Here is a 26249-nt window from a genome sequence, read left to right as displayed (position 1 = left end):
ATGGAGGTGGTTCAATCAGCCTCTACAGAATTCACTAGTGCTGAGAAATCCTTTAAGAAGATACCCAGTGTCCTTCTGGACAGCCTAGTGGAGGAACCTCAAAAAAGACATGCTGTCCCCAATCACCTGCTGGAATCAAGTAAGTTTCTGCTCTCTTACTGTTTCCCAACCTTAAAGCAATCCTGGGAGGCACTTCTCTATTTTTTTTTCTCAACTCAGGCAAAACTCCTATTCTGTTGCTTAATCTGTGGCTCCCTGTGAGACTAAATCATAGGAGAGGTAGCCAGGAAAGCATTCATGTCTGTACTGTTCCTGGCTGACCTCTAAATTTTGTGGTGTCTGGTTGAAGCCATAAAGAGTCAGATGTTATGAAGTTACTGTGCCAAGCATCACAGAATCACATAATAGCTGATGTTGGAAGGGACCTCTGGAGATCATCTCGTTCAACTCCCCTGCTCAAAGCAGGGTCAACTAGAGCAGGTTGCTCAGGGCCATGCCCAGTCGGGTTTTGAGCATCTCCAGACATGGAGACTCCACAGCCTCTAGGGGCAACCTGTTCCAGTGCTTGACCACCCTCACCATAAAGAAGTTTTTTCTTATGTTTAAACAGAATTTATTGTATCCCAGTTTGTGCCCATTGCCTCTTGTCCATTCACTGGATACCACTGAGAAGAATGTGTTTCCACTGTCTTTATACCCTTCCATCAGGTATTTATACACATTGATAAGATCCCCCTGAGCCTTCTCTTCTCCAGGCTAAACAGTCCCAGCTCTCTCAGACTCTCCTCATATGACAAATGCTCCAGTCTCTTAATCATCTTTGTGGGTCTTCACTGGACTTGCTCCAGTAAATCCATGTCTTTCCTGTACTGGGGAGCCCAGACCTGGACACAGCACTCCAGATATGGCCTCACCAGCACCCATCAGAGGGAAAGGATCACCTCCCTCGACCTGCTGGCAACACTCTTCCTAATGCAGCCCAGGATGCTGTTGGCCTTCTTTGCCATGAGGTGACATTTCTGGCTCACAGTCAACTTGTTGTCCTCCAGGATCCCCACATCCTTTTCTGCTGAGCTGCTTTCCAGCCATTCAGTCCCCAGCCTGTACTGGTGCTTGGGGTTTTCTCCTCTCCAGGTGCAGTACTTTGCACTTACCTTTCCTGATCTTCATGAGGTTCATGTCAGCTCATTTCTCCAGCCTGTCAAGGTCCCTCTGAATGTCAGCGCACGCATCTGGTCTATCGACCACTCCTCCCCATTTTGTATCATTTGTGAACTTGCTGTGCTGAGGGTGCACTCTGTCCCGTAGTCAAAGTATTAATTGAGATGTTGAACAGTAGTTTAGCTTAAGTATCAACCCCTAGGGTACAGCATTGATGACCAGCCTCCAGCTGGATTTTGTGTTGCTGTTCACAACTCTTTGAGCCTAGTTGTTCAACCAGTTTTCAGTCCCACTCACTGTCCTCTTACCTAGTCCATACTTCATCAGTTTGTCAATGAGGATGTTCTGGGAGACAGTGTCAAAAGATTTACTACAGTCGAGATGAACAACATCCACTGCTCTCCACTCATCCACCAAGGCAGTCATCACATCGTAGAAAGCTATCAGGTTGGTCAGACCTGATTTCCCCTTCATAAATCCATTCTGACTACTCCCAGTCACCTTCTTGTTCTTTACATGTTTGGAAATAGTTTCCAGGATTATTTGCTCCATCACTTTCTCAGGGATAGATATGAGGCTGACTGACCTGTAGTTCCCTGGATCTTCCTTCTTGCCCTTCTTGCCCAGATAGAAACTACTCCAGGATCATGAACCTGCTGGGGTGGCAAATGCCATCTTAACACTTCATTTAACTAGTTAGGCATCTCAAGATCCTTTCTTAGCAGGAGAAATGAGCTCTGTCTCCGTTTTCTCTTTATAACACGTTGGGTGCTGCATAAACACACTAGATAAATGTAACAATCATGATGTCTGTTTCACCTGGTCTCCTTTTCTCCCTGTTTTGTTATCTTTCTTTCCAGAGGTTTATTCAAAACTTCAGAGGAATGAAGTCATACAAGCTGAGCCTGCTGTGTTACACTATGGAGGGTATGAAATTGGAAAACATCACCAACAGACGCTAGTAAGTGTCAGAGCAGAGATCCTCTCAGGGCTTGTAAAAGGATAACAAGCTGAGTAGACGCTCATGATCATGAGTCCTCTTGCTGTATGGAGTACTCTGTAAAGCAGCACTTAAAATCAGTGGCCCTGAGGTAACAAAACAGACAAGTACCATGCTGTGGGCGTTGCTGTCCTTTGCAGTCTCTGTTTTACCTTTTCTATATCTGTATTTATGAGCAGGGTTAAAATGATATGTGACTTGCAAGTCATTCATGAAGGATCCCTGCTTTAAATCCATAAAGGATTGTTATCAGAATATATTGGACTGTCTTTGTGGCTCCAACCGTGTTCACCAGTGGGAAGATTTTGGAAGTACCTCTGGCCTTCTGCAAGTGCAGTCTGACCTAAGGAAAGAAAGTCAGGACATACATGTTTGAATCCCTTTCCTGATGAATAATTTGAGCATCTACTTTTCCTCTCTCTGCTTTTCCTTTTGTCTGTCTTTGTTCATATAGAAAGTGCTTTGAGGCAGAGGTTGGATGGCTATGATGGGCTAGGTTGACCAGGTATAAAGAAAGTAAACAAGATGCAGGACACTTTGCAGGCTGAACTGGCACAGTCCAAAGGTTTGTCACTTTGTGATCCAGAACAAAACAGTGGAATATTAAATCATTTCTGTTCTTTTGTACCTCTGTAAAAGTGAAGTCAATGGGTTGTTAAATTTTTTGTTCCTTTTGCACGTAAACAAAACAGCACCAGAATTTGATTCAGTGGGTAGCTTCTCCCTTAGAGATTAGTCTTGTTGATTTCAGGGGAATTCACATAGAATAAGCTGTAATTCTTCCTAAGTAAAGAACTGTGACTTGGTTTCAAGGATTAAAAATGTAGGTTGCAAGGTTTAAATAGTGTTTTTTTTTAAATTCGGAGCATACTCAAAGTTATTTCTGCCAAAGCAGAAATGATTACTTCCTTGCTTAATATAACTTCTTTGCTATGGATAGTCTCAAAAATACAATAGGCATTCCCAAATGACCTTTTACATTGTAAAGCGTTTGGGTGTTTGGTTTTCTTTTGTTCTACAGAAGCTGATAAATATTTCTGGTGATGTAATAAACCTTCACATTATACCACCTCAGACGAAGTATTTTCAGATCAAATACAACAAAACAGTAAGTGTCAGAAAACCTTCACCCTGCTCTTTGCACACAGCACTGTGTTTGTTTCATATGAGCAGTTTTCATGTACCTTCTCTCTGTGTCATTTTCTAGCACCGGCTTGTCCCTGGCTTGTCATTTGTGGTTACTGTTGATTTTTGTCCTGATGAGTGGCGATATTACTATGACTGCATCCGAATTCATTGTCAGGTAAGGATTTATTATAAGAAAATATAGTTCTAATGGAATAAAACAACAGTTAAGACAAGATTCAAAGATCTGCCACAAATGTATGATGGAACACTGCTTATTAGAGCCACATGAGTTCATATGAAAAAATCTGGATTGGAGTATTTTGATTTTAAGCACCCAAAAATTTTTAGCATAAATTTTTCAGACTGTAAATATCCCAGAGTTGCGGGTAGAATATCTTCCTCCTTTTGTAATTCTTTGCCCATAGATCAGTCTTTGTGCTTTACTGATGTAGCATTTCAGCTGAACAGGCTTGCAGGTCATCTAGATAGTTACTGAAAGTATAGAAAGACAGATGAATACTGAAAGCAAGCAGAATATCAATAGCCTTAGCTGACACAGTCATGATCTTCAAGGTGTTTCATACCCAGTTACTGACCAAATGCTATATAAATGTTTATTTTCCATAACATTTATTCAGTGTAAGAAATTAATATTTACGACTTTTTTGCAGGGAGAAGATACATTACTCGTTCCTGTGCATGCCTACCCTGCTGTGAATGTTGTAGAATTTCCATCATTTATAAATCTGTCTGATGTACCAGTTGGTCAGAGGTGAGTGAAGGAGACACATTTGTCCATATTTTGTGAGACAAGCACAAAATATGAAAAATCCGAAAAATGTATATATAGATGGAACTGGGGTTTCAGCTAGTTTAAATTGGTGCTGACTCACTTCATTCATCATCTGGTGAAGCTGTGTGGCTGTATACTAGGTGCTGTTCTCAATCTGTATACTCCTAAGTACTATATAGCTTTTCAGTATTAGTAAGTCCAAAGTGCATGGATCTTCCTTTTAAGAAGAAGAGTTCTGGTACTGAAAGTATGAATTAGTAATGGTAGACTTCAGTCAGTGACAGCAAATAGCTAACCTCAGTCCAGAGATCAACCAGTCATTAGATTTGTTTTTTCTATTTGTAAATATTTAAAGTAATCTTCTGATGTGGAGCACTGAATGACATAGACTTTGTGTTATTCTGGCTCTTGCACAGATCCAACACTGACCGTTTTCATGAAAAAATCAGTAGTAATTGTAATAGAAACTGGAAAGAGGGAGAGAAGAAGGGTGTTCCTGTTCATCAGGGTCTAATTCTGTACAATATTGACTATATTAGTAATAATTGTGGTGATTCTTGTTGGTAGTGTAAAGATCTGAGTGAATTCTGAGAACTGAAGGTCTTAGTAGCTGGGTTTTAGCTTAGTTTGTGAGTTAAAAGTAACTCATGAATTTTATTGAAGCATGAAAATATGAATAGGAAGGCATTTAAGAGGAAAAATGCAAAATTCTGCAGATGATAGATATGAGCCTGCCATTGTAGAAGGAACATTTGTGTTTTTTCATTTATTTGTTCTTCTAAACCCCCACGGTCTGTTAAATGCTAGTGAATCCCACAGAAATGACATCCCAGGTTTTTAGAGGACTGAACAGGAACCATGACTTTCTGGGTGCCCCTAGGTATGATGTGATTCTGCTTATTTACTCCATTTTTATAACAAATGCTGAAGTATAAAGAATTTTCGTGTTCTCAGAATACAGAAGAGAGATCAGGCAGGGTACAAAATGAATACACTTTTAAATAACGTGAAAAGTTTCCAACGTAACAGGGATCTACAGAGATGCATTAGGAATCTGGAAGAAGAAGCTGATGATTTCAAACCTTTGTTTTTACCAATATTTTTCATTATTAAGCTACTACAACCTTTCTTAAAGGTGAAAGCTCTCTGAGGTACTCAGCACTGCACAGAACCCAAGAAACTATAGTCTTGATCCATAGCCCACTGAGATCAATGGAAGAACTTCCTTTTGCTTCCACAAGTGTAGGACCTTCATGAACAGGTCATATTAAGGCAGAGAAAAAAGGCACTTGCTATTATCATTTATTTTCCTAAGCTTTTCAAAATGTGCTTTCCAAAGGAACACTGTGTATAACATGCATTCTTGGCTAATCAGCAGGATAGGATTTCAGTCAAACAGTTTATATGAAACAGAAATAAGCCTGGGTAAATTAGTCTTGATTTGTAGGATGATGGATGGAGTTATACCAACTCTTGTGTTTCAGCTTGGTACATGAAAACAGATTCAGACTAAAGCCAGGGGGCGTGAATAGATGTGTTCTAATATCTCTTCACACAACCAAAGTGAGACTTAAAGGGTTTCTATGAAAATGAGGCCCCTGCAGTATTATTTTTGCAGTGGTTAAAGTCCAATCATGCTGATGTATCAGAGTATTCAGCACTTTTGAAGACTGTGCACTAGAGTTGTCTCTCATCCTCTTCTGCAAGGAAGGCCATGGGAGAAACCTGATTTCTGATTCTGTACTTATTGTTGCTCCAGTTTGGATTGTTTGTGTTTGCTAGACAATGCAGCTTTTAAGAATGTGGGGATACACAGAAATAACTTCTAAAAAGCAAATTTTATAAAAATGTCTGTAACAAATTCTGTTTGGATAGGAGAAAGTAAGTCAAGATGTAAACTACCCAGCAATCAAATCAAGATTTAGTTCTAATTTCCCAACTGAGTGAATGGTTTGAAATATTTTGCTATTTTGGAATAATGAGAAATGACTATTTTCATGTTAATAAGTAACCCATGTCTCTGACATGGATAGATTCAATGCATGTTGTGTATAGTATCATTTTCCAGCTAGCTATTGATGATCAACCACAGTTTCATTAATTCTTTCTTCTTCCTTTCTCTCTTTTTCAGTAAGGAATATGTTATACCTTTGCAGTGCAGCTGTCCAATAGATTTTGAATTCCACATTGATTTCATTCAGCGTCACAAAGCCTTCACTGTCCAGCCAACATTTGGTAGATTGCACTTATTTAAAATTCTAGAAGTTAAATGCATATTTATTGAGTGTATTTACTTTTGACTGTTTATTCAGTGTTGGGTAGAAATGCATATAAAAAGATACAGCCTTTGACCCAGAGTGTTTGTGGTTAAATGCAGGCTGGTAAATCTTAGTCATATGCATGACTTAGTCTTAGCCATGTGGCAAATAGCCCTCTGCAGATAGTAGGTATCTTTCCTCACTGCCCAACTGTGGACCTCCCGCAAAATATGGGACTTCCCAAACAGGTCATCCAGCCTTTGCCTGCTCTCTTCACAGACCAGAGAGGCCTTTGAAAAGGAGAGGAGCAGGAAGATACAGCCCAAAGTTCACCTATCTATCCTTTCCCCAAGGACAGTGTGGCTCCTGCTCCATTAAGGGACCAGATATCTATCTTTTAGCGATTAGTATATGTCAGGTTCCTTAACTGGAGACTTTTTGTATGTTTCCTCATACCATAAAACGATAGACAATGTTTACATTTGTATAAAGTACAGTAAGAGGGGTCAAAGCCTGGCGCTCAAGTGGCTCAGTGACCCTGTGTGACACTCCTCAGTGTTGGAAAATGATTTGCTTCTCTTTTGGAGCTGCTTGTGTATTATCAAACCCAGGTTTTACAGAGGAAATAATCTCTGCTTCAGAATAGCCAGTTTATCTGCAGCTTGTTGTGAACCTCTCCTACTGAAGAAATCTAGCAGCTATCAAAGACTGTGGTAGTAACTGTGTGCATCGCTGTTGATCCTGTTGTTGATACACAGGGAAAATAAAAGGTGACCTCTGCTCCGTCAAACATATCCCCATACCTGTGTTTCCCTAGTGGTCTGGAAGAATTCAGTGCAGTTGTGTCTGTTGCCTCAGGAGCTGTTACAGTCATGAGCACAAAATGCATTGCTGCAAGTGTATCATGGGGTGGCAATGGATGTTAGAATCAGTCTAAACCTCTGTGTAGGGCTTCACAAGAGGCAGGGACTTCTGGCTGCAATAAGGTAAGCGAATTTTATGCCTAACGTTGGCAAGGACTCTCTCTCGAGGCAGGCATAAGTATTTGTAGGTCAGTTGCTTTCATAGTTATATTTGCCAGGTGCCAACAGAAGCATGTAAGAGCCCAGTGAATCTTACCGAGGTGTGTAAGTGAATGAGACCTGGCTGCCTAATTCACTTAGGCACTTTGATCAATTCCACTCAGATACATAAGGATCTAAATAAATAAAGAACGTCATAAATCTGGCCCTTAGTGCTGTTTGTGACAGTGGAATTTAGACTCCAATTACTTGTGCACATTAATAAAACTTGCAGTTGCTCCTGTATGTATAATGATATGAATGTGCGCTGTCTTGTCTGAGTTCCATTAAGCATTGTATCGCCTGCATCTGTACTAAAAATCAAAATGTGACCCCCAGGGAACAGACAAATCTCTTCCGTGTTGGTCCAGGGTCTCTGAATGTTTTGGATTGGACTTGTAGAAAAGGTAGGGTCCCACTTCCCCAGATGAGCTGTTCTGAAAATAAGGATGCCCTCATCTTTCCCCAGTTTGTTATTGTTTCCAGTGCAGAAAACTATTATGCAGGTAGTTTGATGCTGGAGATTTAACAGACAATCTGGATGATTCCCAACAGTGATATGTACATAAAATAAATTCCAGAATAACTAAATTGCCAGCCATTTCCAAATTTGTATATACACTGTCGTTTACAAAACAGAGCAACAGAGTCTTTTTCTCCGTTCTCCTCAATTCCATGGGGAAATGGGTTAGCCTTCTCAGCAGGTTTGTCTTTAACATGGAAGAAATAATTATAGTAATTGGAGCTGAATGAGTAAAAGCATACAGCAATTGAAAGTTCCTACCTTTTACAAGTTAGAGGTTATCAAGCTTTTGTCAAGCTGGGAATTATCCTACTCCATTTAATCTAGCTAATCACACTGCAACATAAGCTGTACTCACTAGAAAATTACTGTTGCAGATATGTTAGTTAATACTACTCAGAAGCATGGTGTTACCTATGGTATCAACAGGCATCAGTATGTATATATGAAGTTTTTGGATGTGGTCAGTTCTGTGTTTCCAATAGTGTTTAGCTATGATAAGCTGATGAAATATTACACATGAAGGTTCCCGTCCGTACTGACAGCTAAGTTGTTCAACATTTTAATCAACATAGTTCTTCAGATCATGTTCTGATGTGATCTGGGTTTTTTTCCAGTTTAGAGAGAACCTTAGTGGAACAGGATCTTGCCCTTAGCTCTGACAGCTTTGGTGTTAATTCTGATTATTTTTTCCAAGTTTTCTGAGTTTGGATGGATTTTCCTTCTCCGGTTCAGAGGTAGTATTTGGCCTCCATCAGATGCGTTGTTCACAAAGAAGGTGAACTATGTTGCTGCCTTGGTTTTGGTTATTCTTTCAGAGTTCTTGCTGTGTGCTTTAAGAAGTTGTAATTGTAAGGGAGGAAAAGGAAAACATTACAGTTGAGCAAAACTAGGGGTGAGATATAAAATTCATTAATAGATTTTTGTTTTTTTGCACAGTCACAGGCAAAGTTGCTGGAACTAATTCATGTTTTCTAAGTTGGCTTAATTCTGGTGAGGGAAAAAATACAAAAATCCCAGAAAAACATCAGTCTAGTAGAAGTTGGTAGCCAAAAACTTTAAGCAATCGTCCACTGAGGTGTTGAGAACCCTCTAAGGAGCACATAGAAGTTTCAGCTCTATAATCAGCAATAATCAAATAATCTAACAAATTCCACACAAACAAATAGACAATGAAACTAGCTGTTCTTTAAAACTATAGGTTGCGGAAAACCAGGCAGTGGTCACTTTACAAAGATGATGAATTAATATTGTATGACATTAATGATGAACTGAATAAACTCCTTGTTTCAGAAATGCTGAGAATTATCAGGGGCTGTATCCTCGGATTGCGCTGACTGTTCAAGGATACAAAGGGAAGAGTTAAAGTGGTTTGAGAAAATCATGGAATGGGTAATAAGGAAGTAAGATACAGTAGAGGTAGCTAATGCATCAAATATGGACCATTCCCCAAACCTGAAAGAGCACAGAGAAATGTATTTCTAATGCTTTGCTTGAGAAACCAAAAAGTAACAGCAAATTGAGAGTAGCAGATATAAGTGGAGAATTTTTGCATATAAACAGTTTCTGTCATTTTCAAAACAGTAGGGAATAGTCTTGCAGTCTTACTGTCAAATCTCACTGCTATTGCAAAATATCTCCCATTACTTGGTAACTGATAGTTCTGGAAACATACTTTGAGGCCTGAAATACTTTCCAGGCCTACTGCCATCCACTCAAACACTAATACTGTTTAAAAAATATAGTCCAGAATCCATTTCAGTATACTTGAGTGGGCTCACATGGGAGGTATTCTCATTATTTTTCTCCTCTAATCACAGGAATCATTCCAGGCAATGGAAAAGTGGAAGTAACTGTGAAATATTCTCCACTTCAGTATGGAACAGCACACATGAAAATGCAGTTGTGGATTTCACAGTTTCACTCAAAACCCTATGTATGTGTATTCACAGGAACATCAACACCCCACCTGGGTCTAACGTATGTGTGGCTGACTGATCTTTGAATATTTTTGTTCAATTCTAAAAAATACACATGAAATAGGATTTCATGCCATTTTGCTGTCATCATTTTAAGTATTTATATCTATGCAGACTTAAAATGCTCTAACATCATTGAAGTATTAATACTTGTGCCTGCTCTTTTGGTAGCATATCATCTGCTCAGAATGCTCTGACTCTGTATGAAGTGAAACTGTACCAAAATAGAAATAACAAGATGTTAAATATCCCTAAAGAAGTGTTGAGCATCCTCAGCTTCTATTACATCTGCTACATTTTACTCTTGTTGCTGAGATCTTGCAAAACAGAGGTTTTCTGGAGCAGTAAGATCTTTTGGCCTATACCTAATTTTTTGCAAACTGCAAAGTTAGTGAAATTAGAAAGTTTGGTTCCAGTCGTAATTTGGGAGAGAAAATTCCAGCTTCCTTTGTATATCTGGAAGGGATGTAAATGCATGTTCTAGGCTTACATCCCACTTGCAGAGTACTTATAAGAGCAATGTCTGTCCTTTTGACACCTAGAAAAGAAGAATTTGAAAAACAAAGAAGTCCTTCAAAGAAAAAAGCTGTGTCTGCAGGAAAATCACTGGTGTGGAGAAGAGACCAGTCCAGCCAACTACGATCCAGGCCTATTCAAAAAGTAAAGGTGTGAAACAATAATAATCAGAAGTACTTTCCAGGACTAACACTCTTCCTTGTTTCTATTCCTCCCTATTAATTCTTATCTCTTAGGAAATTGAATACCAAAACCTCAGATTCCCCACAGACTTGTCAAATCCATATGCTGTGGCAACTGTTTTGAATCAGGAACCAGGCAAATTGAAGATTAAGGACTTGAAAGAAGGTAACATAATTAAGCAGCATAAATTTGGTCTTATAACTTTGTATAGGTTTCCACTGAGGAACTCACCTTCAGAATCGTTGAGGTCATGTGGTTTTAGTTTCTGTGGGAAATGTCACCTTAGCTTCGTGTATTAATGAGTTCAGTTATCACAATGGATGTGTTTCCCAATTAAAAACTCAATCTAATTTGACATAAGATATGGCTTTTTGACATTCCTGCAGTCCTTCGCCAAGGCAATGAAGGGACAAAAACAAGACAGATGAAGGAAGCTGTATTTGAACAAAAAGTTAAACAAGCTGTGCAGGAAGAGGAAGCGAATCATCTGAAGTGGTGAGTGTTAATTAACCACTGTTATTAGCAACACTAGAGTTTGCTTAACTAAGGCTTCTATAAATGATGTATGCGTTATCTACTAATGCGTAATGCTGCCATTTAAAGTCTTGATGGGTTTGTCTTACATTTAAGTTACTATTGTTTCACTTTCATTTTTTTCACTTCTACCTAAGGGGAATCTGGTTAGTGTTAATAGTAGTGCTGAATGAGGTCTTTGATTTTACTGTGGTTGCATTCAGAGAAAAAGCTGTTGAAAACCTTGTTCTCCAAACCTTTTTCTCATACATTCCCACCTTGTGCCCCAAAATACAAAGGGAGCTTTTGCCATAGTTGTCAATAAATGTTGAATCTGGACTAAAATGTATATAATACAGAGTGAATAGAATTACATATGTACATCAAATAGTGGAGCAAGTCCAGCGAAGGGCCACAAAGATGATTAGGGGACTGGAGCATCTCTCTTATGAGGAAAGACTGAGAGAGCTGGGCCTGTTTAGCGTGGAGAAGAGAAGGCTGAGAGGAGATCTTATCAACGTGTACAAGTATCTGAAGGGAGGGTGTCGAGAGGATGGGACCAGACTCTTTTCAGTGGTGCCGAGCGACAGGACGCGAGGAAATGGGCACAAACTGAAACACAGACACTTCCATCTGAACATGAGGAAAAACTTTTTCACTGTGAGGGTGACAGAGCACTGGAACAGGTTGCCCAGAGAAGTGGTGGAGTCTCCTTCTCTGGAGATATTCAAAACGCGCCTGGATTCAATCCTGTGCAATGTGCTCTAGGTGACCCTGCTTGAGCAGGGGGGTTGGACTAGATGATCTCCAGAGGTCCCTTCCAACCTCAGCCATTCTGTGATTCTGTGATTCTGTAAAGCAACATGCATAATCATGTGTTTAAGCACACCGCAGTTTCATTTGCAATCTGCAGAGCTGCTCTTAAACCAAATGTTATAGTCCTCCTGACACCTTAGGAAGAGGAGAATTAGTTCGTTTTCCTCTAAATAAGCAAACTGCATTAAGTAAAGCATTTTTCTTTCCTCTACTGTAAATGCAGGCAAGTTCATAAAGGCAAAGATCCGATGTCTATGGAATTTAAAAAAGAGATTATTGAAAACCGACAGAGGGAAGAAGAACAATACAAGGTTAGTCTTTGCTGTTAGTTCTATAAATTTAAAATCAAACTTACACTTTTGGACTACCTCCTGTGCACTAGTGAACAGTATTAAGCTCTTTGCCTTTTCAGTTTTTCTTAATATGTCAATACAAACCTTTACTAGCTGTATTCTTCCTGCAGTTTTATTGTTATTATTTCTGCATATCACTGTTTCTTAGGTGGTTTTATCCTGGGGGAAGAGGAGGAGAGGCAAAATTATCAATGGAAGTGTGACCCCAATATTTTTCCAACCTGGTAGCTTTGCACCCAGTCACATCACAGTGCAACACTGCAGCTGAATCTTCTCAGCACTGTGGCTGCATGCAATGTTCTGTGTATATTGTACCGCTCTGAAGAGCTAATGTGCTGAATGGCTCAGAGCGAAACACAGTCAGTACGCTCGCATGGAGCCATAGTGAGATATTTTATCAGGTGCCTCTCTGTACCCTTGCCCTCCCTATCTTTGTTTTTTTCCAGTCACCTCAGACTGCAATTCGTCTTCCATGGAGGTGACAGCAGCAGCAGGTGGTGGCAAGAAACATTTGCTCCCAAATGGCACAGCCCTCAGGGACTTGCCCCTCCTATTTCCCCAGTTTGCTATGGCTCTGCTGTCACATGCAAGTAGCCTCTGACATTCCACTGACTTCCAAGGAGCTGTTTATGGGAGTAAATTTATTTATGTATAGGGTCAAGCCATAATTTACACACTGAGTTAGGCATTGTGAATTAGTTCAAACATTGTAATTAATACTAATAAATAAGGAAATTAGTAAGAAAAGGGATCTAAAATGTGAGATCATTGTATGACTTAATTAAATATGTTTGGAAACATATATTTAGTTACCTATTTGCCCTTGGGGCAGTGGAGGTCTCTGATTGGTTTCACAGTTGCCCCCATGACGTTCAGTCAGAGGCATATCTTTGCTGTTGTTGTCTGTTTGTTCACCTTGAGCGTCTTTAGGTGTCGTGGAGTATTTATTACCCCTCCATCGTTTACTCAGGTGACTCATGTCAAACACTGTGAGTGGCCATCCTGGAGACCTTTAGCTAGTCTGTCTTCTATTATCCTAACCAAAACCTCAGCCCTTCAAAATCTTGGGAATTTCACTCCACATGATAACCCCAAGGGTTTTGTTTAAGACATAGTAGTATCTAGGAAATGAAACAATAGGAAAGGAGAATTGGGATGGAAGATGATGTAATGAAAAGAAGCTCTGTTATTCATCCAGCATGCCTGAACACACAAAAGTAAGAGAGTTTCAAAGAAGTGAAGTGGTATGAGCAGTAAACTGTTTCACACATGAGCAGATTAAAGAGCAGGCACCACTGGAAGCCATGGTAGAGCAAGAGTTCTCAGCAATGGGAAAGCTGCAGGCAATTTATGTAGGGCTGTTTGGGCGCTAACTTACAGCATTCATTCTGCAACCCTTCTCTGTGCTGATTTTGGCTATGCTAAGTGATCTGTGTTTCATTAGGGTGGGGATCTGATTGAAACTCGGGCCCAGAAAGACATTATTTACTTTGTTTGATTTACTAAAGCGTTGCAAAAATTGCTCCCTGGAAGGGGAATGAAGTCTGTGTTTTGTCAACCAGCTCCAGAACGTTACATTGTGAGTTTCCACTAATTGTAAGTGAGGAAAGAATTCACTGAATACTTTGCACTAATGTGACTGTTCTTCTTGATGGCAAATTAGATCCAAAGAGGAGATCCTGTCATAGAAAAGGAGTTTCAAAGGAACAAAGTAGAAGTTTCTTTCAGACGGGTTATCCGGCCTGTTGAGCAGGTTTGTTTATACGTTACTATCACTTATTAAGCTAACAAACAGCTTTAGCAATTTGGCACTGAATACTTTTCCTCCTAATGTCCCCATTTCTGTCAGTGTCTTATTTATCACTTTTCTTCTAGTACATTATGGCCAGTACCATGCTATGTGCACTATTTGTCTTCTGATGTTCTGATCTTCTAAAATGAGAAGCAAGTGGAAATTTGCAGGCCTAAGCTGAGATTCATGTTGCTTGTTCCTCGGAGCTCTGTCAGGAGCAGCTTTCTCATGTCCAGACATAGGGTTAAGCCAATCACAAGATTTGGGAACTTTACAGGTCAGATTGACAGGGACCTTAGTGGTAATTACCTTTTTTTGTCTTTCTCTATAGTGTGAGGTACTTCCTAGGATCCATTTCCTAGGATTATCTGAGAGCTTTGTTTAATAAATACTCTGCCACTGAAGAAACCTTGGATCTTAGCAACACAAGGGATCCTTGCTACCTTCTTCCTCAGGAACATGTAGCTGTGGTAGCTGGTCTTTTACTGTACTCTCATGCCTATTACGAAGTGCTGAGAATTGTTTGGTGGGGCACAGCATGTGGTTGTGTGAAGCTGGTGTTCTGAGGACCTCCCTGATCTAAATGCTAGCTGAGCGGCTGCCCATTCATTGAGAAGGACTGTGTTCTGGGACCCAAAGGGTCCCTTCCAGTCCCACATTATCCTATCACATCAATTTAAATCTGGAGAGGAAATTCATACATCAAGAAAAAGATTTATTTGGGTTCAAAGAGCATTCAGACAATTCAAGGCATTAAATATAGTGGCATCACCTCTGTCTCAAGTATGTCCAGAGCCAGACATCACTAGAAGTTGGAAGATTATGGGAAATTATCACTCTAAGCTTATACTGGTCTTTCACCCTTCTGTATGTTTGTGCCGTCAGCCATGACTGGAGACAGGTCGCAGGATTTGCTGGCCCTTGGCCTGAGCCCCTACAGCTGTTCTAGGTTCACATCTGTGCAAGATGAAGTGTGTACTCGGTAGAGACCTGGTCCACTCCCTCCGCTGTCCAACTGCACGTGTATTGGACTTCAGCTGTAGTGTGTGGCTGTCATTTATGTATGGATGCAGACCATTCTACATTGTCTCTGCATTCCCCATATTGCATCTGCAGATGTTTCATGATTACCTCCCCCGAGCACTGTGGTGAAGATATCTGTTTAAAAGACAATAGGGTGACATAGCCCTGAAATGAAATTATTCAACTGAACATTTTTACCTGACTTAATTTCAGTGCTAGGAAATAATGTATGGATTCAGGCCAGGAATGGCTTGGGCTGGAGGACGTTCTTCCCTCATCTAATTTTAAAAAGCGCGTCCCTTTTTTTTTTCCTCCCTTTCCCCTTCCCTTTCCCCTTCCCCTACTCCTTCCCCATCCCTTTCCCCACCCCCTTCCCCTTCCCTACTATGCAGTGTCCAGATATCCATCCCACATTTGACTTGCTCCGTAATGACCTTTGGGACAAGAGAAACAGGATGTTGAGGAAATTCCAACAAGCAGCATACAAGGTAATGTGAACACAGAAAGCAGTGTGATGGCATAACACCTTGGAAATAGCACAAAAACATGCAAATTAGCACGTAAAGGATCTTCACAGCTAGCCAGGGATTTGATAGCTTGATAAATGTGTCCCTACTTCACCGGGAAATAAGGATCTGGGGTAAGTTTTGTCTTCAGCTGTTGCTTAAGGATTTTTTTTTTCAAAATCAATTGATAAGAAGCAAATTCAAAAGAAGTGAATTCAGATTTTTTTAAGTAAAAAAAAACAACTCACTTTTGCACAAAAAGAGAGAAGATTCTAAAATGCATCTAGAATACTGTATCCAGTTTGGGGCCCCAGTGCAAGATAAACATCAATAAACTGGAGCGAGTTCAGCACAGGGCCACCAAGATGGTCAGGGGCCTGGAGCACTTGGACTGCGAGGAGTCGCTGGGGGAAATGAGCTAGTTCAGCTTGGAGAAGAGAAGGCTTCAGGGGGGAGGTAATGGCAGCCAACACCTCTGAGGAGGTTATCAAAGATGGAGCCAGGCTCTTTGCAGCAGTGCATAGTGGGCCCATGAGAGACAGTGGGTGTAAATTCAAGGAAGAGAGGTGTAGACTGTATATAAGGAAGACCTTTTTCACCATGAGGACAGTCAAGCATTGGAGGAGTTTGCCCAGAGAGGTTGTGCAGTCTCCATGCTTGGAGGTTTTCAGGACCAGACTGGATAAAGCCCTGAGCAAGATGGTCTGATCTCATAGCTTACCCTACTTGGAACAGGAGGTTGGACTAGAGACCTCCTGAGGTCCCTTCCTACCTGAGTTATTCTATGGTTCAATGAATCCTTTTAAGAAGCTAAAGATGAAATCAATAAAATCACTTATCTCATTGAGTTTAAATATCTTTCATTTCCACTGCTCTTTTCCTAGAAAATTCAAATGCAGCAAGCAATATGGAAATTTCTTGCACTCCCAGTATCCAGTTTAGATATTTTTCTCAGATCTGTTCTTTACCACAATCTCCAATATTAGGCTCAGCACAGAGGTCCTGTATGGTACAAATAATGAGTTGGCTAAATGGTCCCTTCTGGTATTAAAACCCAGGGGTCTTCATTGCCACTGTGATACATACGACTGGGCGAATTGCACAGTGCACATTGCTGTTTATTCTCCTGTTTCACAGAGCCATAAGTATTCATCTGACCCTGATCAATTGGCTGTTTACTCATCGTTAAATATATATATATTTAGTAGGCACACCTGAAACGTTTTGGCCTATCAAAAAAAGTCCATTAAACTGTAAGACTAAAAGAATGGTTGCACTGTTTTTGATGTGTAAGGTCACTGTGGAGTAAATATCTATTCTGCATCTCTCCATCCCCATTTTATCCCTCCTGAACAGAAAACTATAGCAAAAATTCTTAAATAGAGATGTCTGAGTGACCTTTGTGGAATAAATAGTTGTAAGTATTGTGTATTGCTGTGGCTGTAAATCTTAGACTGCTCGGCTTAATATTAAACTTAAAAATTCATAATCGTTCTCTTAGATTCTGATTCGGATTCGACTAAATCGTTTGCTGCTTTTGTTCCGTGGACTAAACAGAGAAGCCAGAGGGTTGGAGGAAGGCTCTGTGTCTGGTAAGGAGCAGAGGAACAAGCTGATATTTTGGCAATGAATTTTGATCACTCAGGTTGTACTGCAGCGTGTCAAATGCATTACATTTGTACTCGCATACGTAAATACACAGTCCTTGCACAGCAGCCTTCAAGCAAAAAAGAGAAGTGTGGCAAGGTAGAAATGGCTGCAGTCAAAATATGTCTGTTTTAAAAATGATTTTAAAAGGTGATTAACTCTTCTTAGGAGCCCTGCAGCTTATCTCCTTAATAATAGGGCAGTTACTTTTAGGCCTAAGGGACAAGGGAGAAGGGGCAGACTATGTGAGAAACAGGTAAGCAAGCAGGACAGGTGAAGCCCAAGAGGTTGGAGATATGGGGTAAGAGGAGCTGAGAAAGACACCTAAATGTGGTTAAGACAAGATGGTTGAACTCAGTGCAGTGAGATAGTAGGAACCAGGAGATACACAGCCAGGTGGCCAGTATTGGGTTAAGTTTTTCTCCATATCATTTTCTCATACAAATGCTTGCAAGCACTCATATGACTTTGATTTTGGGCCTGTTCAGCTGAGAAAGGTAGTGGTTCATTTCTTTATAGTGAAATGAAAGTACTGACCTGGAAAAATCACTTCTTTAACAGTCACAGAAGGAAATTGGCCTTGGTTGGAGTCATAGTTCGATGGGGACAAAGGAGTATTTGTGTCTCTTGCTTCCCACTCCCTCATACGCACCCAATTTGACAACTGCTGAAACACCTTTCCATATCAGACCTTTCCTGCTTCTGCGAGTGGGGGTTCTTTAATTTCCAGTATGCAAGAAAACTCATTGCAGGAACTGCAGGGGTGCTTCAAGTAGGAGGAGTAGTGGCAGTCAGTGTAAAAGAGGCCTTCTGACTTAAGTCTGCCTTGCTGAGTGAAAGCAGATAGAGAGGACCATGCTGGAATGTGTGGGCTGTGATGACTTTCTTGAAAAGAGGTAATCAGATCTGTCTAATAGTCATGGTATTGTGCCTGCTGTCTTTTAGATGTGGCATTTAAAGCCTTTAGGAAAGATTATCTTACATTTCATATTAAAATGACTACACACATCTTGTCTTAGGAAGATGTTAAATATCTGTTTTGTGGCTTGGTTCTATTTTTGAAACAATGTATTAAGACATATTACAAAAACAGAATATTTGCTCTCTGTTAATGACAGAAAATGGGAGTTTCAGCAAACCAGAGAAGGGTGAAGAGTGTAAGGGCATTTCTTCCAGCATATCTGAAGATCGTATATTACCTTTTGAATTCCCCACTTACAGTTCCCTCCAGTTGCACTGTGATTTGGTAAGTATTGTATCTGAAATGGCAGCAAATGCTCAAGTCAGAATTTTGTTGAAGACATTGGCCCCAGGCCCGGCGCTACTTTTATCAAAACTTTTCAATGTGACTGCTGTTCTGGAGCTGCAACAAATTAATTCATGACTTCAAAAAATAATTAAAAACCTTTGCATTCTCTTAATTGTATTCTAAAATTCTGATTAATATATTAATGGCCAGAGCTAGTTAAAATACAGGATCTTGCAGAAGAAAAGAAATAAAAAGCAGCTGAAACACCAAAATCCAAGAAGGGACTGGAGAAATATCAAACAAAATGTTCGCAAAATTATTTCCATAAATTGTCAAGTAGCTATGCTGATGAACTGTTGCCAATGAAAAACAAAATTCCCACTGTATTGCTGGGTTTTTAATACTGTGTTCTTTCAGGCACCTGATGCTCTTGGCCTAGTTCCTGTCAAATCTGCAGACGTAGAAGTGAGACACTTTCTTCCCTATTATGACTTGAAGGTGAGTCAGTAGAGCTCTCAACTGTGTCATGTGTTCTATTAGTCTAGTTAGACATGTTTTCTGCCTGATTCTGTAGCCCCAGTGTGCAGCCCACTAGAAATATTGCCTTAATAAGTCTATGTGATTAGCATGCTATTATTAAAAACAAATATAATCTATTTCTGTAAATAACCAGCTGTACCCAGCAATAGGAGACAGATAGAGAAATGAATCATCTCAGCTGAAATTATTCTATCTCAGGCAGTGATATGCATCTTCTACTATGAATGAGGATACTGTGCAAAAGCCCCGCAAGCCACTCACAGCTTTTTCTTTGATTTCAGAGAACAAAAATGCCATCCTATTATAAAAGTGTCCTTCCTCTTTAGCAAGTAATGGAAATCTGTTTATTTGGGAGCCACTTATACTTGCTTAGTTGCTGCATTCCTGCATAGGAAATACAAACATCTCCTTCTTGAAACGTGTGGTATTATTTTTTCACCTTTATGAATACAGAAACAATTTTTACTTCTGATTTCTAATCCTTTTTCTCTCAAATTTTTGAATAGCAGAAGATCAAATTCTGCCTCTCATCAAAGTAAAAATATTTCCTGAGGTTCAAACTGATGCAGGTTTTAGCTCAATTTCCTTTTCCTTTTTTTCAGGTACAGAAGCTTTCTGTTAATATCTTTCCCCCTTGTTAAACAACTGCTTCATGTATCAGTGTTATGTGTATTGCTAAACATGGTTTTTCTCTACCCCATTGAGTTCAGTGCGTTTGATCAAGAAACTATTAAATCTGTGGTCTTTCACAGAAGAGCAAGAATGGAAATATTCCTTTACATGCTCATTCAACTTGTACTGGTGACGTATTGCTCCTCAAAGTTTTGGTCACATACCATGTTCCTGAATAGTGGTCAAAGTATCTATTACCACAGAGATGTGACATGTCCATGCTTAAGCTGGAATGTTCCCCTCCAACCACGAGTTAAGCAAAAGTGATTGTTATCATGTCCTGCAGCGCATCTTTTTCCTTTGCACCTAGGTTCCTCAGCATTTCCGCATTATGAGATATCAGCCATTTTGTACACACCATGCAGCCACAAGTTACAAACCTCAAAAACTTTCTCGACCACTGAGGCAGGGAGCCCAGGTAACAAGTCATCTCAAATACAAACTTCCTTTGCTGAAGTCATTCCCAGCCCTACACTTCTACGATTATTTGATTAATTTTGTTTCAAGACATTATACCAAAAGGCTAACTGCACTCTGAAATCTGTTGATGTCTCTGTTTTTCAAGGATGAGTTGATTCAAGTAGTTGCTTCTCCTGAGAGTCAGCTTAACTTGACCTCCCAGAGGATGGATTTTCACAAGCAATTGCCAGAAGAAGTAGCAGAAAGGGACATCAGCCTCTTAAAACTGGTTCCTCCCCAAGCTTTAGTCCACCCCCCTGAGAGCAGCCCACTTCGTATTTTTGTAAGTAGAAGTTTGCTTCCACAAGGAACCTGAGAAAGGAGGGTAAAGGGTGTTTGTTTCATCAGGGGCCCCATATGGAATTGGTGTGCAATTCTCTTCAGTCCATCTGTAACCTTGCCCAGATAGGTAGGACTGGTGCAGTCTTTTCCTTCTGTTCTACTAGGGCACTGCAGTTCTGCTTGATCCTTAGGTAAACTGAGAAAAGTGAAGTCAAGCTCTTTGCTTGCATTGCATCCAGATGCCTTAGAATTTCTGATAGTTCTCATAGCAACTTAAAGTAACATTTCCAAGTCACAACCAGGGTGTGTGGGAGGATTTTCAGTGACTTGATTTTTATGCAGATTGTGCTACTTGGCATCAACTGCAGAAGGTGTTTCCCGCACAGTGCAGCATGGCCTGGAGGTCCCTGAGGTGACTCTGAGCAGGCAGAGACAGCTGTACAGCTCAGTGCAGTGTAGTGTGTGGGTGCAGGCAGCATCTCCATGCCGGCATGGCACTGCGCCTGAGTTGGATGGCTCTGTCTTTCAGCATAATTTGTTTGCTCCAATGAAGGACAGGCCAGAACCCAGTGTGTGCTAGTTCAGAGATCTTGGCATAACATATACAGTATAGATTTGTTCCCACTGCTTGTGGCTAGGACTCTAGTGGACCTACTGATGAGATTCTCCGTGCTTCTCCTGCATCCCTATGTCATGTCAGTATAAGAGCCGGGCACAGCCTGATCCCACAGTACTCAGCATTAGATTGAGTTCAAGAGCAGATGCTAGTGCAGTGAAATGAATGGCAAAATGCTCACTAGCTTCTGCTACAGCAAGGCCAGTGCCCTTTCGTGGATTCTGGATTGTTCAGAGAACCAGCAATGGATTTTGGAAGCTTCAGGCAATAGTATTTTTCTCCCAGACTTGGAAACAACACCTGAATTGTTGTATTTTAGACAGCAGAGAGCATGCATGAACCAGGCAGACTATGGGTCTGTGATGTGGGGAGAAGAAGGGAGATGAGGTGTCACACTGAACAGGAGAGTCACAATGAGATAATGATGTGAGTTTGGAGTGACTGAGTTAATTGTAAGAACTGAATTTTCATTGACTTAATTCTTTGTGGTGCTCAGAATGTTTTTTTTTTTTTAATAATCTCTTCTTTGTTTTCAGAACCCCAGTCCGGGTTTATTTCCATTTTTACCTCCTTTGCCCTACTCTGAAACAAGTATTGAATATCATCTTTGTCCTCATCCAAAATACACCTTTACCAAGGAATGCCCCAAAGGATCCAGCATTCCAATCACACAAAAGAAATTTCTGCATCACAAGGTATGGCCTGTTGGGTTTATTGTATGAGTACCTGCCTTGGATGTGTTTTTGCTGAGAATTGTTCCAAGGAGTCCAAAAGAAAGATGAATAATCATCCTAAATAGAAAACATTCTGAAGTATAAATTATACATGCACCTAAATAGTCAATAAGCGTGTCAGAATAACTTTTTATTGTTAGACTTTCTCCATGTCCTTTATTTATCCCTGCGTACTTCTCTGCTCTTTCTTTCTTTTCACTCTCTGCTGAATTTTCATGGCCTTGCAGTGGAGGAAGCATCTTTTAGATATGGAGAACTGCAGCTCCCCAAACTCACTTCTCAACCAAGAAGTCAGGCGCTCTGTCCTGCAAGCCTCTCTCCCCCCTGCATTGTGTGTTAGAGGTCTGACTGCTGTAGCACTTGTCATTTCAGGAAGTGATTCGTGGAGTAATGAGCTGGAGAAAATTTTTGCCAGTGGTGTATTCTGCCTTTTCTAACACTCCCACGTTGACAAATACAACATCTAGGTAAGAAAAAATTTGAATATACAGTGCCGCTATCCTGCACCAGCTTCAACTGTCTGCAACTACACTGACTAGTAACAAGTCCCACAGATATAAATGTGGCTATAGGTGTAATAAATTGCTGATCAGAAATCCCAAACAAATGGAAAAAACACCTGCTGACCTCCTTGGAGGAAAGAATAAGATCAATATAATTAGAGGAAGTATTTAGCCCTGCAATTGGAGCTTCATTGAGGACTTTCAAAAACATCTGCTCTGAATGCTTTTTTGATTCACTACCAGAAGATTCTGGGAGGTACAAGCCAGTCTGTCCCGCAGAAGTAGTGTATGGATCACCTGCACACAATGGTAGCCAGCATCTCTCATGCTCACCTTCCCTCATATCACAGTAGTTTCTGATATATTCAGATTTTCTTGGAATATTCAAAAATACATCTTCTTCTTTGTAACTACAACTACCATGAAGTTTCAAATGTAACTGTTGTGTGCAGTTACTCTCTGCCCATCTTAAACAAACACCATTTCCATCACAGGGATCCTTACAGTTTGGATATGCTTCCAAGAGATGTACCACCAGTGCTGAATGACTTACCTGAGAGAGACAGGGAAAATATAAGTGACTAGTAAGTTTTTCCTCTATTATGTATTCAATATGATTGATGAAGTGTTAACCACTTGTATGGATGTGTCTGAACCTGTCCTGAGAGATCCTCAAAGACAAAAGCACAAAGTCCCTCTTGTGTAAGAAATACTTTTGTTTTTGTTGGCTAAAAATTACTTTTAAAGGGATGAAATCTCATTGTTCTTCAATTTACCAATTTCTAGTGAGACAGATGAAACTGAGTTCAAAGTGATACTTACTCCAGACATGGTAAGAGCTGAATTTCCACAAATTGGACAGGTGCTCTCAGAAGAAGGCAAAGAGAAATCAGCAAAAGAAGAAAGGTAATTATAATTATTGAAATTAGGAGAGAGGAATGGGAAGGAATGTGGGAACAATCTTCTCCTCTTGAATTATGTGGAAAGTCATCCTGAGATGCCCTACTGGCTTTATTGCTGAATGGCATGCAGGTCTGGCACTCTGAGCAAATCAGAAGTCTCCTGTCTTATATTTTGCACTGCAAATACGGTTTGTGGACTTGCTCCAGAAAGCAACTGTGAATGTGGCACACTGGCCTGGATGTCTCTGACTTTGGTTTTAACAATGCAGTCTGGTATTTGAGGGAGTTTTCTTACCCTCTCAGAGATGTTCGCTGTTCTTGGACCAGTAGATTTTCTGTCCTTTTTTGTTAGATATTTACTAATGCTGGCAGAAGGATGAGCCCCTAGAAATTTCCCCCAGGATGGTGGGTTTTTTTCAGGCTCTTCCTACGAGCTGGTGACACTCACTGTACTATCCCAGCTTCACACCCCCATGGATGCCCATTACGTTTTAGACACACAGCACAGATGTAAAACAACTTGCACTCATAAACACAGAGTTGCCTGCTCCCTGAAGTGTTATAAATTGACCACCGTAAGGGCCAAGTTCTGCCAGTTGCTTTCGGTGTTGTCAGGCCAATGTCCCAAGTTTGGAGCTCAGCAGAGAAACCTTGTGGGGCATCTGAGGATGAGGAAAGCCCTGAGGGGCAGGTGGGCCTTTTGTTGGGTTTATGATTACCACCATGGTTACAGAACAGCGTGCAGGACTGCCCAGCAGTTCTGTGGGGCCAGAAGCAAAGGTGGGTTCATTGTGTGAAACTTGGGGGTATGTGATGCTGCAGGAAGGATGCAGGGACGTGTATGAGTTGGTAAGAGGGACACTGGGGACAGTGGCTTGAGCAGCAGGCAGTATGGTCAGGATAAATGATTGCAGGGGAACATAGGAGAAGGTACTGGGTTCTAACCCTGTGTTTTCACAAATATTTTGTGTGGCTTTGAGCCAGTGAATTAATCTTTCTGTCCAACCGTTGCCCCCTCTTTGAAGTAGGCATGATGATGCTTAGCTGCCTAGCTAATTGGGATGTGTATAATAGCTTGAGACTTTCAGAGACACCAAGAGATTTGAATGTCTCATTTTCTTTAATTTTAGAGGGAATGATTGACATTCAAATCTTGTGCAAGTCTATCAGCCGTTAAACTTTTAAACAGTGCTAAGTATTATGAGCTCTCTGACAAGACACTGATTGCTGTATTGTGATTACTACAACATTGATTGAAAATAATTTGCTGTAAAAAAAAAAAAGCATGTGTGTCTGACTCAGTGCTGCTTTTTGCATTTTCTGACACTAGTTGTTAGAACATGTGGATTTGGGATAGCTTGTGTAACTAAAGAGTGACCTTTTTCTCCACAGTGATACAGTGCTGGATGGTGCTTTTTCTGGGTAAGCAGTTGTATGACCATAAGATTCATTCTTTTTGAAGTTTAGATGTTTTCTTCAAAACTGAAAATGCTTTCCTAAATTACACACCTCTAGTTACTGATTTACAAGTGTTCTTTTCAGTCCAGTTTGGCTATCTCTAAACCATCTGAGGAGTCTACTTTAACTGATGAGAGCATTTGTTATATATAATAGGACATAGGCATGCATTTGAGATGCTTTCTTGTGCCATTCTTACTCTTTTTTCTACAAGTATGACTACATCTCCATAACAGTCTCTGCTTTCCACTTATGGAAAAAAACCTTAGGGTTTAATAGCAAAAATGACAGAATGAATATGAAAAGTGCAATTCTGCTTAAGAATGGGACTCTGGAAACTGCTCTGAGGCAACAGAAGCTCCATCCTAATAAAAGCTGATTTAAGTTTATGTCTCAGAATGGGCACTAGAAGACAGGTGTCCCTGGAAAGTGGTAGACACTGGATATTTATATTGAATTGGTCCATAGGGCCCTGATCCTAAAAGGACCAAGGACACAGGAAAGAAGAAAATCTGCTGGCAGCTTTGGGTTGGTCTACTTTCACTGCCAGTTAGACTTGGTGAACGCTTTCCTCTTTGTTTGGCTTTGTGAAGAGGGAAACAAAATTTTAATATCAAACAATGAAGTCCCAATCTTTTCCCTTGTCATCATTACTGAAGAGGTTGTGTGTTTCACTAGATGACACCCCTTTGCTCCTCCACAATTTTTATCCTTATTTTATCCTTAAAGAAAACAAGTTTTTCATATGGATTCTCTTCTTCTGACCATTAGAGCATATGTTTCTTCATAGATCAAATGTAGAAACTCAACCTAGTATGTGTTTACCTATCAGGTGATTATCTTTCCTCCCTGGCCAAGCTGAGAGTGAATGTTTTTTTCACAATTTCACTCCCCTTCCAGTTTGGTGTAAGTAATGGAATATCCTCTGAATTCACATGGAATAGTACATATGCAGGTTATTTATTAAAACTATAAAAAAGAGAGAAATTATGTGTGTCTCTTCCTTTGTTTTTATCAGCATTGCTAAGTAATTCCCATGGCTATTTTAAATATAAATGATTTTCTAAACCTCTTGCAGAGACCCACACAACTATCCAGATGGACTTTTTCAACCCCAGAACGAGAGGCTAAGGGAGAAGATTCAAAAACATGTGGAGAAAATGAAGCTGAATGCAATTAATAAAACCCTTATTCTGGAATAAGAGTAATTTTATGAATTCCATGGCTTTTTACTGCTTATCCTGTTCAACTACATGAACTTGCGTTTGGTGAGGTCAGCAACTTCTTGTACAAAGAGAAGTGAAGCACCAGTAGTGCCATCTCTGTCAAGGACTCTCACTGTGTGTGTTGCCCCAAAAATAGTAATTGCTGCAATGGGATTCCCCAGCAGTGTGCCTGCTCATTTTTTACTGGTGTGAAGGACTGGAAAACTACAGTGCTACCATGTAAATAGATTAATGATTTGTATACAGTCCACTCTTCAAATAAAGGGTGAAAAGTCCTCATGACCAAATTGTTCAGATTTGGGGTTTTAATTATGGCCTGTCTTGAATTTTTGCAGGTAAGTCACTAAGTCTCTGTC

General features: G+C 40.3%; 1 protein-coding gene across 1 annotated transcript; it reads left to right on the top strand.

Moving 5' to 3' along the window:
- On the top strand, positions 1-25869 carry CFAP221 (cilia and flagella associated protein 221). The gene is made up of 24 exons (XM_026076475.1): positions 1-139; positions 2022-2122; positions 3183-3269; positions 3369-3464; positions 3961-4061; positions 6214-6317; positions 9745-9904; positions 10446-10569; positions 10656-10767; positions 10989-11097; positions 12155-12242; positions 13948-14037; positions 15492-15587; positions 17107-17197; positions 18371-18498; positions 18919-18999; positions 20024-20131; positions 20279-20455; positions 21607-21765; positions 22177-22271; positions 22802-22891; positions 23094-23213; positions 24602-24631; positions 25746-25869. The coding sequence occupies exons 1-24, from the start codon at positions 1-3 to the stop codon at positions 25867-25869; spliced, it is 2610 nt and encodes an 869-aa protein (XP_025932260.1).
- The last annotated feature ends 380 nt before the right edge of the window (positions 25870-26249 follow it).

The sequence above is a fragment of the Apteryx rowi genome, unplaced genomic scaffold, assembly GCF_003343035.1.
Source record: "Apteryx rowi isolate R43461 unplaced genomic scaffold, aptRow1 scaffold_431, whole genome shotgun sequence".
Classification (NCBI taxonomy): Eukaryota; Metazoa; Chordata; class Aves; order Apterygiformes; family Apterygidae; genus Apteryx; species Apteryx rowi.
This window is presented reverse-complemented; position numbering and strand designations above follow the sequence as displayed.

Excerpts from the sequence above, each read along its gene's own strand:
- CFAP221 (XM_026076475.1), top strand. The coding sequence starts at position 1 with ATGGAGGTGGTTCAATCAGCCTCTACAGAATTCACTAGTGCTGAGAAA. Across the intron at positions 140-2,021 it reads CAATCACCTGCTGGAATCAA|AGGTTTATTCAAAACTTCAG; the intron begins GTAAGTTTCTGC and ends CTTTCTTTCCAG. Across the intron at positions 3,465-3,960 it reads GCATCCGAATTCATTGTCAG|GGAGAAGATACATTACTCGT; the intron begins GTAAGGATTTAT and ends ACTTTTTTGCAG.